The sequence below is a fragment of the Bos indicus genome, chromosome 2, assembly GCF_029378745.1.
Source record: "Bos indicus isolate NIAB-ARS_2022 breed Sahiwal x Tharparkar chromosome 2, NIAB-ARS_B.indTharparkar_mat_pri_1.0, whole genome shotgun sequence".
Lineage (NCBI taxonomy): Eukaryota > Metazoa > Chordata > Mammalia > Artiodactyla > Bovidae > Bos > Bos indicus.
This window is the reverse complement of record NC_091761.1, coordinates 43,995,398-44,012,865: the sequence shown is the minus strand read 5'-3', so window position 1 is coordinate 44,012,865 and position 17,468 is coordinate 43,995,398. Positions and strand designations below refer to the sequence as shown.

General features: G+C 40.6%; 1 protein-coding gene across 4 annotated transcripts in view; it reads right to left on the bottom strand.

Annotated features, from left to right (window-relative positions):
* The window catches only part of STAM2 (signal transducing adaptor molecule 2), a 61,690-nt gene extending 46,730 nt beyond the window's left edge, over nucleotides 1–14,960 (bottom strand). For 2 of the 4 annotated variants that reach the window (XR_011560712.1, XM_019972631.2), the window contains exon 1: nucleotides 14,612–14,949. Coding sequence is in view for 2 of the 4 variants with exons in the window: in XM_019972631.2 (XP_019828190.2) it covers nucleotides 14,612–14,651 (40 nt within the window). In the remaining 2 variants the exon portion in view is untranslated. Of the gene's footprint in view, nucleotides 1–14,611 lie in introns of all 4 variants that reach the window. The other 2 variants (XR_011560714.1, XM_070767856.1) reach the window with 2 other exon arrangements.
* Between the last annotated feature and the right edge of the window lie 2,508 nt (nucleotides 14,961–17,468).

The window sequence follows — 17,468 nt, the reverse complement described above, 5'->3', positions numbered from 1 at the left end:
AAAACTAGTTAACCAACACACGGTAACTAAATGCATGCACACTGGAATCATGTCAAATGAAGACTACTTGTACATTAAAGCACAGTTTCAATACTCCTTCAAATGTGCACAAAACTACCAACACCTAGGATAATCTAGGACAATATACTCAGTGTGCTCTCTGAAGGCAATATGTTTGTATTAGACCAACACTACACCCCATCACATGGACATTAACAATCACAATATACAAACAATTAAGACTATAATGAAGGAAATATAAAACACTATTATAATTAGGATACTGCATGTATCTCAGGACATGACTAAAGCAATGCTTATTAGGCCTTAATGGAAAAGTTGCTTTTTATGTATTTATTTTAAAAAACAATTATTTTTATACCTTAAAATTACAGGAGAAGAACTGTGAAAAATTGAAAAAAAATTTGTTTTCCAAAAGCAGAAATAACTAGAAAATGGAAAGCAAATGAATAAGTAGAATTCTTTTTGGTATCTAACAGGAAACCACAGCTGAGGCTTTTACTAAAGACATAAAAATGTTCTCTCTTTACACCAATTCATTACATACTAAATAACTATTTGAAAATACAGGACAGCCAATTTTTTCTAGCTTGCAAATCCTACATATTTACACTATTAAAATAAAATATACTTGCTATTAAATTAGTAGACCACACTAGATTCTAGTTTGCTCTAGAATTCTAGTTTAGTTAAATTTAGATTAAAATATTTAAATGCCAAATACATCACACTGATAAGATGATAAATATTTCACCTGCTTTTCTGACTCCAATGACAACCACCATAAACTCAGCATTTTGGAGTGCTTGGGTTTAGCATACATTTTTATCTTTTAATTCTCCTCATTTAATGTTTTGATTTGTTTGGGGAACATTTTTGTTGATACAGTTTACTATGGGGAAAGCTGTAATATAAATTCTACTTTAATACACTACTTATCTCCTAAAAGAAAAACCTACTTACAGCTCTGAGTAATGAATGACAGGCAATAATTAAAAAACAACCACAAGTGATAGTTCCAGAGCATTTTACATATGCTCAACTATTTACGTTGAAACCAAAGAAGATTTCCCATTTAATACATAAGGAAACTGAGATACAGAAAAGTAACTAGCAAAGATCATACAGTTAGTAAACAGTAAAAAGATTCCAATCAAGGCAATGTGGCTCAGGGTATATTTTCTATTAAACTGCCTCTTGGCAGCAATTTTTGTTCAAAATGGCTAAATTAACTCTTTTAACAAGTCAGTTGTCAGTTTCTCTATGTAGGAACATTTTAAACATACTGAATAATAAAAATGCTAGATCAACTCTGCTTTATAAGCAAAGGATCAGATAGAATATCACGCTTAACTCCATTTACTACATCATCTAGTAAAACAATATATACATTTGAAATTCTTGCTCTGGTGGAATACAGAAGAGTGACTGCTACTCTTTTCTCATTTCACGTGTCATGCCAACATTTGTGGGGAGACTAGGAAAAGTTTAGAGAGTTGGGGAGACAGGAAGAAAGAAAAAAAATAAAAAAATCATATACTGCCTTCTAATATTGTAATTTATTAAAAAGGTAAAAGGTATAGGGCAGGCTTTACCTCCCTACAAGTTCACTTTCTTCTTATGTGACACTCCCAAGATACCCTCTGTTATACGGTTTGCTGAAAACCATCAGTTCAGTTCAGCCGCGCAGTTGTGTCCAACTCTTTGCGACCCCAGGGAACAAGCACGCCAGGCATAACTTTCCTTCCAAGGAACAAGTGTCATTTAACTTCATGGCTGCAGTCATCATCTGCAGTGATTTTGGAGCCCACAAAAAAAAGTCTGCCACTGTTTCCCCATCTATTTGCCATGAAGTGATGGGGCCGAACACCATGATCTTAGTTTTCTGAATGCTGAGCTTTAAGCCAACTTTTTCACTCTCCTCTTTCACTTTCATCAAGAGGCTTTTTAGTTCTTTGCTTTCTGCCATGAAAGTGGTGTCATCTGCATATCTGAAGTTATTGATATTTCGCCCAGCAATCATGATTCCAGCTTGTGCTTCATGCAGCCCAGTGTTTCTCATGATGTACTCTGCATATAAGTTAAATAGCAGGATGACAATATACAGCCTTGATGTATTCCTTTCTCAATTTGGAACCAGTCTGTTGTTCCATGTCCAGTTCTAACTGTTGCTTCCTGACCTGCACATAGATTTCTCAAGAGGCAGGTCAGGTGGTCTGATATTCCCATCTCTTTCAGAATTTTCCACAGTTTCTTGTGATCCACACAGTCAAAGGTTTTGGCATAGTCAATAAAGTAGAAATAGATATTTTTCTGGTACTCTCTTGCTTTTTCAATGATCCAGCAGATGTTGGCAATTTGATCTCTAGTTCCTCTGCCTTTTCTAAAACGAGCTTGAACATATGTAAGTTCACAGTTCACGTACTGTTGAAGCCTGGCTTGGAGAATTTTGAGCATTACCTTACTAGCGTGTGAGATGAGTACAATTCTGCGGTAGTTTGAACATTCTTTGGCATTGACTTTCTTTGAAATTGGAATGAAAACTGACTTTTTCCAGTCCTGTGATCACTGCTGAGTTTTCCAAATTTGCTGGCATATTGAGTGCAGCACTTTCACAGCATCATCTTTCAGGATTTGAAATAGCTCAACTGGAATTCCATCACCTCCAATAGCTTTATTCGTAGTGATGCTTCCTAAGGCCCACTTGACTTCACATTCCAGCATGTCTGGCTCTAGGTGAGTGATCACACCATCGTGATGATCTGGGTCGTGAAGATCTTTTTTGGACAGTTCGTCTGTGTATTCTTGCCACCTGTTCTTAATATCTTCTGCTTTTGTTAGGTCCATACCATCTGTCCTTTATAGAGTGCAACTTTGCATGAAACGTCCCCTTAGTATTTCTAACTATCTTGAAGAGAGGTCTAGACTTTCCCATTCTATTGTTTTCCTCTATTTCTTTGCATTGATCACTGAGAAAGGCTTTCTTATCTCTCCTTGTTAGTTTTTGAACTCTGTATTCAAATGGGTGTACTTTCCTTCTCTCCTTTGCTTTTCATTTCTCTTCTTTTCACAGTTATTTGTAAGGCCTCCTCAGACAGCCATTTTGCTTTTTTGCATTGCTTTTTCCTGAGGATGGTCTTGATCCCTGTCTCCTGTACAATGTCACAAACCTCTATCCATAGTTCATCAGGCACTCTATCAGATCTAGTCCCTTAAATCTATTTGTCACTTCCACTGTCTAATCGTAAGGGATTTGATTTAGGTCACACCTGAATGGTCTAGTGGTTTTCCCCACTTTCTTCAATTTAAGTCTGAATTTGGCAATAAGGAGTTCATGATCTGAGCCACAGTCCGCTCCTGGTCTTGTTTTTGCTGACTATACAGAGCTTTTCCATCTTTGGCTGCAAAGAATATAATCAGTCTGATTTCGGCGTTGGCCATCTGGTGACATCCATGTGTAGAGTCTTCTCTTGTGTTGTTGGAAGAGGGTGTTTGCTATGACCAGTGCGTTCTCTTGGCAGTAGTTCTCTTGCCTATGACCAGTGCGTTCTCTTGTTCTATTAGCCTTTGCCCTACTTCATTCTGTACTCCAAGGCCAAATTTGCCTGTTACACCAGGTGTTTTCTGACTTCCTACTTTTGCATTCCAGTCTCCTATAATGAAAAGGACATCTTTTTTGGGTGTTAGTTCTAAAAGGTTTTGTAGGTCTTCATAGAACCGTTCAACTTCAGCTTCATCAGCGTTACTCATTGGGGCATAGACGTGGATTATCGTGATACTGAATGGTTTCCCTTGGAAAATGAACAGAGATCATTCTGTCATTTTTGAGATTGTATCCAAGTATTGCATTTTAGACTCTTGTTGACTATGATGGCTACTCCATTTCTTCTAAGGGATTCCTGCCCACAGTAGTAGATATAACGATCATCTGAGTTAAATTCACCCATTGCAGTCCATTTTAGCTCGCTGATTCCTAGAATGTTGATGTTCACTCTTGCCATCTCCTGTTTGACCACTTCCAAGTTGCCAACATGTGCTGGATCATCGAAAGAGCAAGACAGTTCCAGAAGAACATCTATTTCTGCTTTATCGACTATGCCAAAGCCTTGGACTGTGTGGATCACAAGAAACTGTGGAAAATTCTGAAAGAGGTTGGAATACTAGACCACCTGACCTGCCTCTTGAGAAACTTATATGCAGGTCAGGAAGCAACAGTTAGAACTGGACATGGAACAACAGACTGGTTCCAAATAGGAAAAGGAGTACGTCAAGGCTGTATACTGTCACCCTGCTTATTTAACTTATATGCAGAGTACATCATGAGAAACGCTGGGCTGGAAGAAGCACAAGCTGGAATCAAGATTGCTGGGAGAAATATCAATAACCTCAAATATGCAGATGACAACACCCTTATGGCAGAAAGTGAAGAGGAACTAAAAAGCCTCTTGATGAAAGTGAAAGAGGAGAGTGAAAAAGTTGGCTTAAAGGTCAACATTCAGAAAACTAAGATCATTGCATCTGGTCCCATCACTTCATGGGAAATAGATGGGGAAACAGTGGAAACAGCGTCAGACTTTATTTTTGGGGGCTCCAAAATCACTGCAGATGGCGACTATAGCCATGAAATTAAAAGACGCTTACTCCTTGAAGGAAAGTTATGACCAACCTAGACAGCCTATTGAAAAGCAGAGACATTACTTTGCCAACAAAGGTTCATCTAGTCAAGGCTTTGGTTTTTCCAGTGGTCATGTATGGATGTGAGAGTTGGACTGTGAAGAAAGCTGAGCGCCGAAGAATTGATGCTTATGAACTGTGGTGTTGGAGAAGACTCTTGAGAGTCCCTTGGACTGCAAGGAGATCCAACGAGTCCATTCTAAACGAGATCAGCCCTGGGTGTTCTTTGGAAGGAATGATGCTAAAGCTGAAACTCCAGTACTTTGGCCACCTCATGCAAAGAGTTGACTCATTGGAAAAGACTCTGATGCTGGGAGGGATTGGGGGCAGGGGGAAAAGGGGACAGAGGATGAGATGGCTGGATGGCATCACCAACTCGATGGACGTGAGTTTGAGTGAACTCTGGGAGTTGGTGATGGACAGGGAGGCCTGGCGTGCTGCGATTCATGGGGTTGCAAAGAGTTGGACACGACTGACCAACTGAACTGAACTGAACTGAATTTGCCTTAATTCATGGACCTAACATTCTAGGTTCTTATGCACTATTGTTTTTTACAGCATCGGACCTTGCATCTATCACCAGTCATATCCACAACTGGGTGTTGTTTTTGCTTTGGCTCCGTCCCTTCATTCTTTCTGGAGTTATTTCTCCACTGATCTCCAGTAGCATACTGGGCATCTACCCACCTGGAGAGTTCATCTACACTGTCCTATCTTTTTGCCTTTTTATACCATTCATGGGGTTCTCAAGGCAGTAATACTGAAGTGGTTTGCCATTCCCTTCTCCAGTGGACCATATTTTCTCATACCTCACTCCCAACTCCACAGAACAGTTATGCTCATTTCTACAAACACTCTGACATTAGGAAACAGGGCAGAAGTATAAATGTAGTAAGTATAATTTCCATTTCAACAGACTTACTAGAAAGTTTCATGTGGAAGACACTAATAGATGGGGAAAAGGAAAAATGAATCTCCAAAAGTAGCCACTAACTTGCCAAAACACCAGCGATGGAGAATGAAAAGCAGTTAGGTTGGGCTGATGATTACTTGTCCTCTGCAGACTGAGGAAATCACTGGGCACATGTGGAGCACACACATCACCCATTAAACACTGAAGATTCACCTTCTCTATTCCCAGCTCTGAAACTTATAGACTAGCTTAAGGCTTCTAGGTATTCCCCTCAGCTCTGACTGAAATCTGAAACCATGTTCTCATCTGTAAAATGGAAATTAGAATGGCTCCCTGGTAGGCTGCAGTCCATGGGGTCACTAGAGTCGGACACAAATGAGCAACTTCACTTTCACTTTCATGCATTGGAGAAGGAAAATGGCAACCCACTCCAGTGTTCTTGCCTGGAGAATCCCAGGGACGGGGGAGCCTGGTGGGCTGCCGTCTATGGGGTCGCACAAAGTCGGACATGACTGAAGCGACGGCAGCAGCAGCAGCCATGTTTAAAAGAGGAGTTGTGAAAATTAAGTGAAAAGAAAAATGGATGAAAAACTTAAATAGGTATTTCAAAAAAGAGAATATTAATTTAGTGACTGTACTAAAGATCAAGCACATAAATACATATTAAAGCCACAATGAGATGCCATTAGAATGGCTAAAATTCTCAAAACTACACCACTATGTACTGGCAAAATTTTGACATGAAAATGAAGCAATATGAGCTAAAACTAAGTAGGTGGCAGCTTCAAAATGTCAATAGTTTTCAGGGGGCAAAGTCTTGATATCTGTCACACCGACCTTCTTAGGTTCAATCCCTATACTAAATGCAAACAGTCACTAACAAGTTACAGACAAATAAGGCAATAATGTTAAAAAAATTCTTTCCTCTCAACCCTCTGTGTTAAGTTGTAGTATGTTGTATATTTACCTGTAGAAAAATCCTCCTCTTGCCCTCTTAACTTTAAAATTGACCACTGAATAACATGGGTTTGAACTGCACATATCCATGTAACTTTTCTAATAACTATAAAAAATTTTTAGACATTTATAACAATGTGAAAAAAACTGAAGACAAATTGGGAAGCCTAGAAATATTTTAAAGATTAAGAAAAAGGTGTGTCACGAATGCATAAGATATATGTAGATATACGTATAACATCAAAAATATATTAATAGACTGTGTTATCAGTAAGGCTTCCTGTCAACAGTAGGTTATTAGTAGTTAAGTTTTCGGGGGGAGTCAAAAGTTAATACATGGAGTTTTAACTGTGCAAGGGGGTCGACAACCCTAACCCCCTGAGTCGTTCAAGGGTCAACTATAAATCTAAGTAAGCTTAGAACTATTAGTATCAGGAAACAAAAAAGTGTATTATTAGCTATTAATATCATCAGTTCATATAAATCAAGAATAAACTACAGTTTAGTTCAGTTGTTCAGTCGTGTCCAACTCTTTGGAACCCCATGAACCGCAGCACATCAGGCCTCCCTGTCCACCACCAACTCCCAGAGTCCACCCAAACCCATGTCCATTGTGTCGGTGATGCCATCCAACCATCTCATCCTCTGCCGTCCCTGTCTCTGCCTGCCCTCAAGCTTTCCCAGCATCAGGGTCTTTTCAAATGAGTCAGCTCTTCGTATCAGGTGGCCAAAGTATTGGAGTTTCAGCTTCAACATCAGTCCCTCCAATGAACACCCAGGACTAATCTCCTTTAGGATGGACTGGTTGGATCTCCTCACAGTCCAAGGGACTCTCAAGAGTCTTCTCCAACACCACAGTTCAAAACCATTAATTCTTCGGTGCTCAGCTTTCTTTATAGTTCAACTCTCACATTCATACATGACTACTGGAAAAATCATAGCCTTGACTAGATGGACCTTCGATGGCAAAGTAATGTCTCTGCTTTTTAATATGCTGTCTAGGTTGGTCATAACTTTCCTTCCAAGGAGCAAGTGTCATTTAATTTCCTGGCTGCAATCACCATCCGCAGTGATCCTGGAGCCCAGAAAAATAAAGTCAGCCACTGTTTCAACTGTTTCCCATCTATTTGCCATGAAGTGATGAGACCGAACACCATGATCTTACTTTTCTGCATGTTGAGCTTTAAGCCAACTTTTTCTCTCTTCTTTCACTTTCATCAAGAGGCTCTTTAGTTCTTCTTCACTTTCTGTCATAAGGGTGGTGTCATCTGCATATCTGAAGTTATTGATATTTCTCCCAGCAATCTTGATCCCAGCTTGTGCTTCATCCAGCCCAGCGTCTCTCCTGATGTACTCTGCATATAAGTTAAATAAGCAGGGGGACAATATACAGCCTTGATGTACTCCTTTTCCTGTTTGGAACCTGTCTGTTGTTCCATGTCCAGTTCTAACTGCTGCTTCCTGACCTGTATACAGGTTTCTCAAGAGCTGGTCAGGTAGCCTAGTATTCCCATCTCTTTCAGAATTTTCCAGTTTATTGTGATCCGTGCAGTCAAAGGCTTTGGCATAGTCAATAAAGCAGAAATAGACGTTTTTCTGGAATTCTCTTGCTTTTTCAATGATCCAGCAGATGTTGACAATTTGATCTCTGGTTCCTCTGCCTTTTCTAAAACCAGCTTGAACATCTGGAAGTTCACGGTTCACGTATTGCTGAAGCCTGGCTTGGAGAATTCTGAACACTACTTTACTAGCGTGTGAGATGAGTGCAATTGTGCGGTAGTTTGAGCATTCTTTGGCATTGCCTTTCTTTGGGACTGGAATCAAAAGTGACCTTTTCCAGTCCTGTGGCCACTTAAACTATAAATAAATAAACTATAAACTACAATGTCTTCTCAAATCTTAAAAGAACATAAATTTCCTTTTATGATTTTACTAATCTAATAATAAACCCAAATGGAAGAAAAAAAGGCCCAAAACAGATATGACTAGCAAAATGAAGAAAAACAAGACACAGGCCTGACCCTGACCCACACCTAAAAAAGCCACTGACATAGGAATAGAATGTGGTATTGGTACAGGATAAAGAGAACAGTGAACAGAAAGCACAGATGCAGGCTTCATGCAGGGGAAGGGATTTACTATGTAGGAGAAAGTGCACCAAACTAATAGGGGAAGGATAGACTGTTCAACAATGGTGATTAAACAATTGATTACTGTCTATTGTGAATTGACTATCCCATCAGATCCCTCCTTAGAGCTTACATAAAGACCAAGTCCTTTATGTAAGATTAAAGACCTAAGTACAAAAATCAAAACTCCAATAAAACTTCCAGAAGAAAACATGACAACATTCTTATAGACTCAAGAGAAGAGAGAAAGCCTTTCTAGAACAAAAAAAAAAAAAAATAAAACCAAGGGAGAAAGACAGTATTACTAAATAGAAACTTTTTTTTTTTTTAACAGTAAAAGGTATCAGAAACAAAAAGAAGCAACAGACTGGGATATATATTTGCAATTCATGTAAACAATGAAAGATTAGTAGAGGATGCATGTGGAATGCTAAAACTCAGTAAGAAAATAATCCAACAGAATAAGTATATGAAAGTAACGAGCAGACATGTATGTGAGCTAAGTCACTTCAGTCGTGTCCAATTCTTTGAGATCCTATGGACGGTAGCCTGCCAGGCTTCTCTGTCCATGGAATTCTCCAGACAAGAATACTGGAGTAGGTTGCCATGCCCTCCTCCAGGGATCTTCCTGACCCAGGGATCGAACCCTATCTTCTGTGGCTCCTGCATTGCAGGTGGATTCTTTACTGCTGAGTCACTGGGGAAGCCCAATTTTTACAAACAGAAAACCGACTCACCAAAAAACATGAAAAGATGTTCAATTGCAATGAAACTGAAATGAAAACAATGCCCTATTTCATACCCATCAAATTGGCATAAATTTTAAATTATGACAATACCCAGTGTTAATCAAGAATATGGAACAGAGGCTTGACTTCCACTGCTGGTGGGAGTAAAATGTTCCACAAAATACATGAAAGAACAATCCAGTATTATTTAAAATTTTGCAACTTTGCACTATATACATTTTTAATAAAGGATTCCTCTTCAAGATACAATCCATGTAGAATCTCTCACTCTTATGAACAAGAAAACATGGATAAGAATTCTCACTGCAGTGTTGTCTGTAACAGCAAAAAAAACTGCAAAAAACTTCATGTTCATTAATAGGATAATGAGTTTAAAAACGTGGACTATTACACAGCTTTTAAAATTAATGAACTAGCGCTACAAACATCAATATGCATAACTCTCCCAAAAGTGCTAAATGACAAGTTGAAAATGACTACAAAGAGTATTTTTTTATGAAGTTTAAAAACATGTAAAACAATACATATATTTACATGTTTAGTATATATTATAACATAGTTTTTTTTAATCTTTTTGGAGAGTGTTTACTGTAAGAAGACAGGAAAAAGAATAGTATCAAGTAGTTATTAAATACAGGTAATAATTCCCATTGTATCTTGAATGTTTTCCTAAGAAAACAAGAATGCTGCTAAGTCGTTTCAGTTGTGTCCGACTCTGTGCGACCCCATAGACGGCAGCCCACCAGGCTCTGCCGTCCCTGGGATTCTCCAGACAAGAACACTGGAGTGGGTTGCCATTTCCTTCTCCAATGCATGAAAGTGAAAAGTGAAAGTGAAGTGGCTCAGTCATGTCCGACTCTTTACAACCCCCTGGACTGCAGCCTACCAGGCTCCTCCGTCCATGGGATTTTCAAGGCAAGAGTAGTGGAGTGGGTCGCCATTGCCTTCTCCAAAGAAAACAAGAATAAAGTGTGACAAATGTTAGGATTCGACAGGGGTGATAGATAGGAATAGAAGTTTACATTATATTCTATGCTTTATGCTAAAAATATCTTATTGTTTAAAAAATTACAAAATATATCAATTATAATTTATAACTAGATTTTTGGTACCACGTGAGCAAAAGAAAGTATAGGGGAAAAAAAAAACTGATGGTTAAGGCTACCATTCTCACCTATAATCGAAAATTTTTTTAATTTTAACTTTTTACAAAGATTATAACCACTCCATGTGTTCAAGAATTGCCTTAACTACATAAATGTAATGAATTTAAACATATAAAGTAAATTTGTATTATCAGAGAGCTATCAACATCTATTTTTATATTAGGGTTTCTTATAAAATTTCATTGGAGAAAAAAATTCCATGCAGAAAATCGTAAGCCACCTCACTGTCAAGTTATTTGAACAAAACACAAGCCAAAGACAGCAATACATACATTCAAATTTTATTTGAAAAAGTCTCCTTATAGATAACAGTTCATACTTCAATCCACTGTGTCTGAAAAGTTTTTATAGAGGCAGAGTTTAAGCTCAGCTTTGTGGAACACAATTAAGTATATCTCTTAAGGAAGGAGTTGGTGAAAAAGAGTTGGTGAAAAAGCAAAAATCTATCAGTGAACAGTAAAAGGCATAGAGGCGGAGACTGGTAAGAAAGACTGCCTGACTTGGGTAAGGAGAAAAAAAGATATGCAAATAAGAACTGGAGTTAGGGAGCAGAACAGTCATGATTCGGGAACCAATGTCATGAGACTGGAAAAAATTGATAGAGAATATAAGGAAATGACATCAGTCCTTTTAACACTATCACTAAATCTTGCTATTGTTGACTGTGTCCCTCATGTTTTACTTTCTCTTTGGAATCCCCTAAAAAGGTTGCCCTAACCAGGCTCCACCTCAGGAAACCTACACTCCCCCTTCAAGAGAAGACTCAGGGGTGGGGGTCAGCGGAGGGATACATGTGGATATTTTCTCAGCACAGCTTCAGAGAAATCTTATTCAACAAAACAAACAGTAAATCCAGATTAGAAGAATTCCAGTAAGTATTTAAAGAGCTCTAATGCTAGGTATGGTATACCTAGCATATCCTTCAGGATTCATAGGTTTTGACTTCAAGATAAAAATGGGAACTTGCCAGAGCTTTTTACCTCCTAGACTTTGACCTGCTTCCATCTGACAAGTCAAATACCATCGACTCACGATTGCCTTCTTGGACATCATGACTTACTACAGCCTTTTGCCTCGAGCAAAGGATTTCTTCTCCACATGAATGATATCAGAAAGACTGTGCACCCTCTGATGAGACTGCACCAACCAAAGGAAGGTAGTTTCAACTTTCAGTTAATTATAAAATGACCATATCATACACATGGTAAGAGGTGGTTACTCCCTGCAGGTTTAAGTACTGTCAGGAAAGCAGGGGAAGGCAGAAGGCAATGGCACCCCACTCCAGTACTCTTGCCTGGAAAATCCCATGGATGGAGGAGCCTGGTAGGCTGCAGTCCATGGGGTCGCTAAGAGTCGGGCACGACTGAGCGACTTCACTTTCACTTTTCACCTTCATGCATTGGAGAAGGAAATGGCAACCCACTCCAGTGTTCTTGCCTGGAGAATCCCAGGGACAGGGGGAGCCTGGTGGGCTGCCGTCTATGGGATCGCACAGAGTCAGACACGACTGAAGTGACTTAGCAGCAGTAGCAGCAGCAGGAAAGCAGGGAGAGAGAGAGGCTAGCTGTCAACGCCCGTACAGATAAAATGTACACCTGAAGGTCCTTGTCTTCTTTTCAGGGAAAATAACTGTTGTAAATAGAGGGAAAATATAAAGCATTGCCTGTATTTCTAGGATTGTATTTCTCACATTGTATTACAATTTTTTAATTTTTACTTCTTTTTCGCTGCTCTGGTCTCTCGTTGCTGTCTGTGGGCTTTCTCTAGCGGTGGAGAGTGGGGGCCGCGCTTCCTGGTGGTGCATGGGCTTCTCATTTGTGCTGGCTTCTCTTGTTGCAGTAGTTGCAGCTCGCAGGCTCTAGAGCACAGGCTCAGTAGCTGTGGCACACAGGATTAGCTTCTCCATCACATGTGGAACCTTCCTGGACCATAGATCAAACCTGTGTCTCCTGCATTGCAGGCAGATTCTTATCCACCAGGGAAGTCCCGACAATTATCTTTTTATATGTGTATGAATCCACCATTACAGAGAGAGTTGCTTGAGGGAACACAGTCTGTTTATTAAATTTGTGTCCCCAGAACTTAACACAATTTCTGGTGCACAGTAACCACTCATGCCTATTTGTTAAATGAAAGGTAAACAAGGCAGTGACAAAAAAGAAACAATGGTAATAAAAATCTGACTGAATCAAAGACAGCACAGGTGAAAAGGACAATGACATTGCAAAGGAACATTCCTGTGGACATCTCAAGTTAAATAATGACTTGCGTGTCATAGTACTTTAATTTCAAATTAAAGAAGGCTTTAAGCTTTCAAAGAGCAATATATAATTTTCCTTCTATGATAGAGATATAAAGTCAATTTGAAATCCTAAATCATACCATTTTCTCTATTAATTCCAACCACTTGCCTAAAAGAAGTTTACAATCAAGCTTTCTATTTTATTTTTAAACTGTCTTTTGGATACTGACTTCCAGTCAGTCATACTTAAGTTAACAAATAAGTGCCTGAAGCTTTGGCTGATGGCACTGCCCATTAAATAATCTATACATGGTTTTGTTCTGTTTTGTTTTTTTGTCTGAAGAGCAGTGCTTCTTTTACTACAGCAGTACTGAACTGTGATCTACTAAACCATGTTGGAACCTCAGGAGCCACTGAGGGGGAGGTTTAGAAAAGCAACTAGGCTTACTTTCACTAGAGAAGTTTTCAATCAGAAAACAATAGGCTTCCAGGAAAAATCTCCCTTGAAGAGTTCCACAGTTTTTAAGTTTGAAAATCATTTGTCTTATCCTAGTTTGCTTTTTTCTTTTTTAAAACTGTGACAAAACAAAAGTCTTCACAACAACAATAAAAAGTGTAGGTCTCACTGCAAGGAAGAAGACATCATTAGGTGTTCCAAAGGCAGAGGCTGTGAGCCTCAACGTGATGCTTCCGAGATTTAGACCAGTCACCAATGTTCAACTACCAAGAAAAAAAGCTGAATGAAATTATGGAAATACATACTTGAAAACTACGAGGGTCAAAATATATAAAACCGTCTAGCTCTCTGGAAATAGAAAATACTTATTAGACTTTTGAACAAGCACTTTTGGAATCACAAACCAAAATAGGGCACTTTCTAGACCTTCCCCATAATGAGAAAATTGTAACTATGAAACAGGTGCAATACTGTGTGATGTGCAATATTCAGTATGACTGGCAATTTTCAGCCATGCGTTTCATTACAGTAAATCCTAAAACTCTACCTACAGTTAACTGCTGCTACAAAAATATCAATATTTACTTTAGTCAGCTTCAGTTACTGCTTTTCTAATGCCACAAGTAAGTTCTCATACCCAGTCCATCTTTTTCTCACTCCATAATCACTGAAGACTCCTCAACAAGTAAAATATCAGCTGTTTTGGACTATTTTGAAATCTTGGGGTTTTCCTTTTCATAACGTAAGACAGACACCTTATAGCACTTGCGCCATCCATGGGTAGAGTAACACTTCCAACTACCGTAAATGCTATCACCGCTCGGACGCATCTGGATATAAGCGAGGTAAAACACCTTCCTTCTACTGAACAGGAACAAGTTTAAGTCTCTAAGTGTTGAGTGCCCTACACAACAGCGTCTGCTGCACCATTTCCTAAGCACGAGGCAGGGGACTGGAGGGCCGGGGGACACAAGACTCAACCAGCTCTAGTGGGAGCTGAAAGTTTGTGTCATCAACTCCTCCACCGCTCAATTAGTGCAGTCTCCAGAGAGCCCCAGGCTCCTCCCTATTCCTGAGTTTGGCGAGGGGAATGGTTCTTTTTCGAGGTCCCCAACCTCAGGTGGGCTAGAGACACGCCCCAAGCCGCTGGGGACGCGCCGAGGTTGCCCACCCTCTCAAAAAAATCCTGGCTGCCTCGGAGCGGCGACGCCGCCCCCTTTCCTAGGCTTTCCAGTTCCCAGAGTCGCCACCGCCCACTTTCTAGCACAACAAACAGCGGCCCAGGGCCGGGCCCAGCACTTACCCACATCTTGCTCGAAAGGGTTGGCGGTGAACAGAGGCATCTCGCCGGTGCCCGAGCCTTCCTCGCTGCGATCACGCAGAGGCTCGGCAGCTGCTCGGGGCTGGAGGACCCGCGGCCGCGGCTTCCTAGACGTCTAGCTCGGCCCCGACCACGTCCCAGCACTTCCGCCACCGCATCTGCCCGGCTCCCGCCTGATGGGCCAGCTCCCGGTCCGCGCTCCGCCCTCAACTCTCCTCCTGGGGAGAGGTCCCGCCAGCCGCTGGCATCTTCTCAGCGCCCCTGTGTCCGCCGCCCGCGGGGAGGAGGCGGCAGCCCTGGTCCGAAGTTCCAATAAGGGTCAGGCAGCTGCCGCGGCCACCTGTCCATGGCTAGGACCCGCGCAAGCCACGGAGCAGGGGACCTTCGGGGCCGGAAGTCGTAGCGCCTGGGACTGGGCGAAGCCACAGGCCCGGAAGTTGCACTGCAGGTGGCCGCTTTTCTGAGGGTATGGTCGTCCGGGTTTCTCCGCCTAGGGCTGCGGGTTCAGACGACCAAGCTCTCTCCAAATTGGTTCCTTTCTAAGCTGTGGTGCCACACGGCCTTGGGGCCGCGGCTGCATTCGCGTCACAGTCCCGTTGCCTTGGAAACGGAAGGAGCCTTGGTAGCGCAGAGAGTCGGCGAAGGGTTTGGTTCCGCCCATGGCGCTTGCAGGGTGGCACTCTCCTCCGGCGCCTAAACTCCGCGGGAATAACCACCCTAGAAGCAGCGGCCGAAGTAACAATGGCTCTGTGCCGACTCCTGTCTTTTCGCTTTCCATCGTGGTCTCGCCATGAGAATACTGCTGGACTCAATTTAGATCAGTCGCTCAGTCGTGTCCGACTCTTTGCGACCCCATGAACTGCAGCACTCCAGGCTTCCCTTAATCACCAACTCCCGGAGTTTACTCAAACTCATGTCCTTGGGGTCGGTGATGCCATCCAGTCATCTCTTGCTCTGTCGTCCCTTTCTCCTCCTGCCTTCAGTCTTTGCCAGCGTCAAGGTCTTTTCCAATGAGTCAGTTCTTGGCATCAGGTAGTCAAGTATTGGAGTTTCAACTTCAGCATCAGTCCTTCCAGTGAATATTCAGGACTGATTTCCTTTAGGATGGACTGGGTGGAACTCCTTGCAGTTCAAGGGACTCTCAAGCGTCTTCTCCAACACCACAGTTCAAAATAATATATATCATAATATATTAGGGCCAATAAATTCTTAATATATAAAAAAAATCCCTAGTATGTCTTGGGACTTCCCCAGTGGTTAAGCAGTTAAGAACCCGCCTGGAATACGGGAGAAATGTGGGTTCCATCCCTGGGTTGGGAAAATCCTCTGGAGGAGGAAATGGCAATTCACTTCAGTATCCTGGGAGATATGAACAGAGGAGCCTAACAAGCTATAGTCCATGGGGTCTCAGAGTTGGAAAGGACCAAGAAACTAAACAATAATAACAATATATAATTTACTTACTATGTTTTCTCTCTCTTCAGAATATAAACTCCATGATTTTGTTCCCTGCTGTATCCCCAGCATTGAAAACAGTGTCCAGCACCTAATAAATACCTTTCAAATAAAGCTCAATAAATACCTTTCAAATGCAACTAAACAGTACTTGGCAACTACCAGTAAACTTAAACCATTAGTTGAAGTGTGAACCCTACCAGAGCTTCCAATTTATCAATGATTATTTTTTTTAATCCTAAAAATGACTTCAGCATTTTAACAACGGGCCAAACAAAACCATTTTACAACCTCTGGTATAAAGATTTGAAACAAAGATGAGAGAACCTTTATACATGGCATAGTTCAGAAAAGTGGTTGCATTTTGTATCATAAAGAGGTTAACAAGGAGGAAACATTTTCAGGTGAAGAGAAGCTGATTTTCAAAAAACATTGAACCTAGGATGTTCAAAATATATCTGGAGATTTTCTAGGTGAATTTGGGATTAAGACAGTGTTGGAATGGAAAATGAGGCTAGACAGACATAAGAGGAAACAGGAAAGAGCCTTAAGGAGCAAGTTAAGAATTTTTAATTTTATCACTGAAGGCACTGGATCATCGATTGTTTAAAGATTTTGAGCAGCAGAGGAGTACACAAAAAGTTTCCAGATACTAACCTGACTGCAGTGTGCATGATATACGTTAAGAAGCAGGCCAGACAGCTAGTTTAGGAGGTACTTGAAGAAGAGATGTTGTAGAGGAGATTGTATTGAGATAAGAGCAAAGGGCTGAGACTTCACCTTTGGAAAGTATTCACATTTTAAAGAGATTCCTTAACTCTTCCACATCTTAATAGCAAATATGCTCAAGAATCTCTAGGTATTTACTTTTCTGTGCCAAGTAACTCCAGTCTCTTGGTGAATCCAATTAAAAAAATACCTAATAGTCACTAAGATCCAGACCCTGTATTAGAAACAGGGAGATACAAAGATAGCTCATTGTTACTTACCTAATGAAGTTAATGAAGAATTAAAAGATATGTCATTGGCAGTCCACAAGTACAGGTGTGCAAAATTTCTGTAGTACAACCTCTTTTGAGCCCTAGTCTCCCTGATAACAAAATAATCTCATCAATTTCAGATGAATTCAGTCTAGGGTTTTTTGTTAACTGTTGCTGTTATTTTAGGTTTACACTCTACAAATCTATATTTTTAATTCACACCACTTTCTCTGAACATAACAAAATCTATCCCCAGGTATGTTCCAACTCCGCCAGTACAAATTTGGTGAATAACTCTTTTTATTTTACAAAAGAGTCAGTGCTTCCCCAGTCAGGCCATGAAGAAGAGAGGCACTTGAAACTTGATGCTAGTTATTGGTCTAGAAACACTAAAAGGGGTTGTG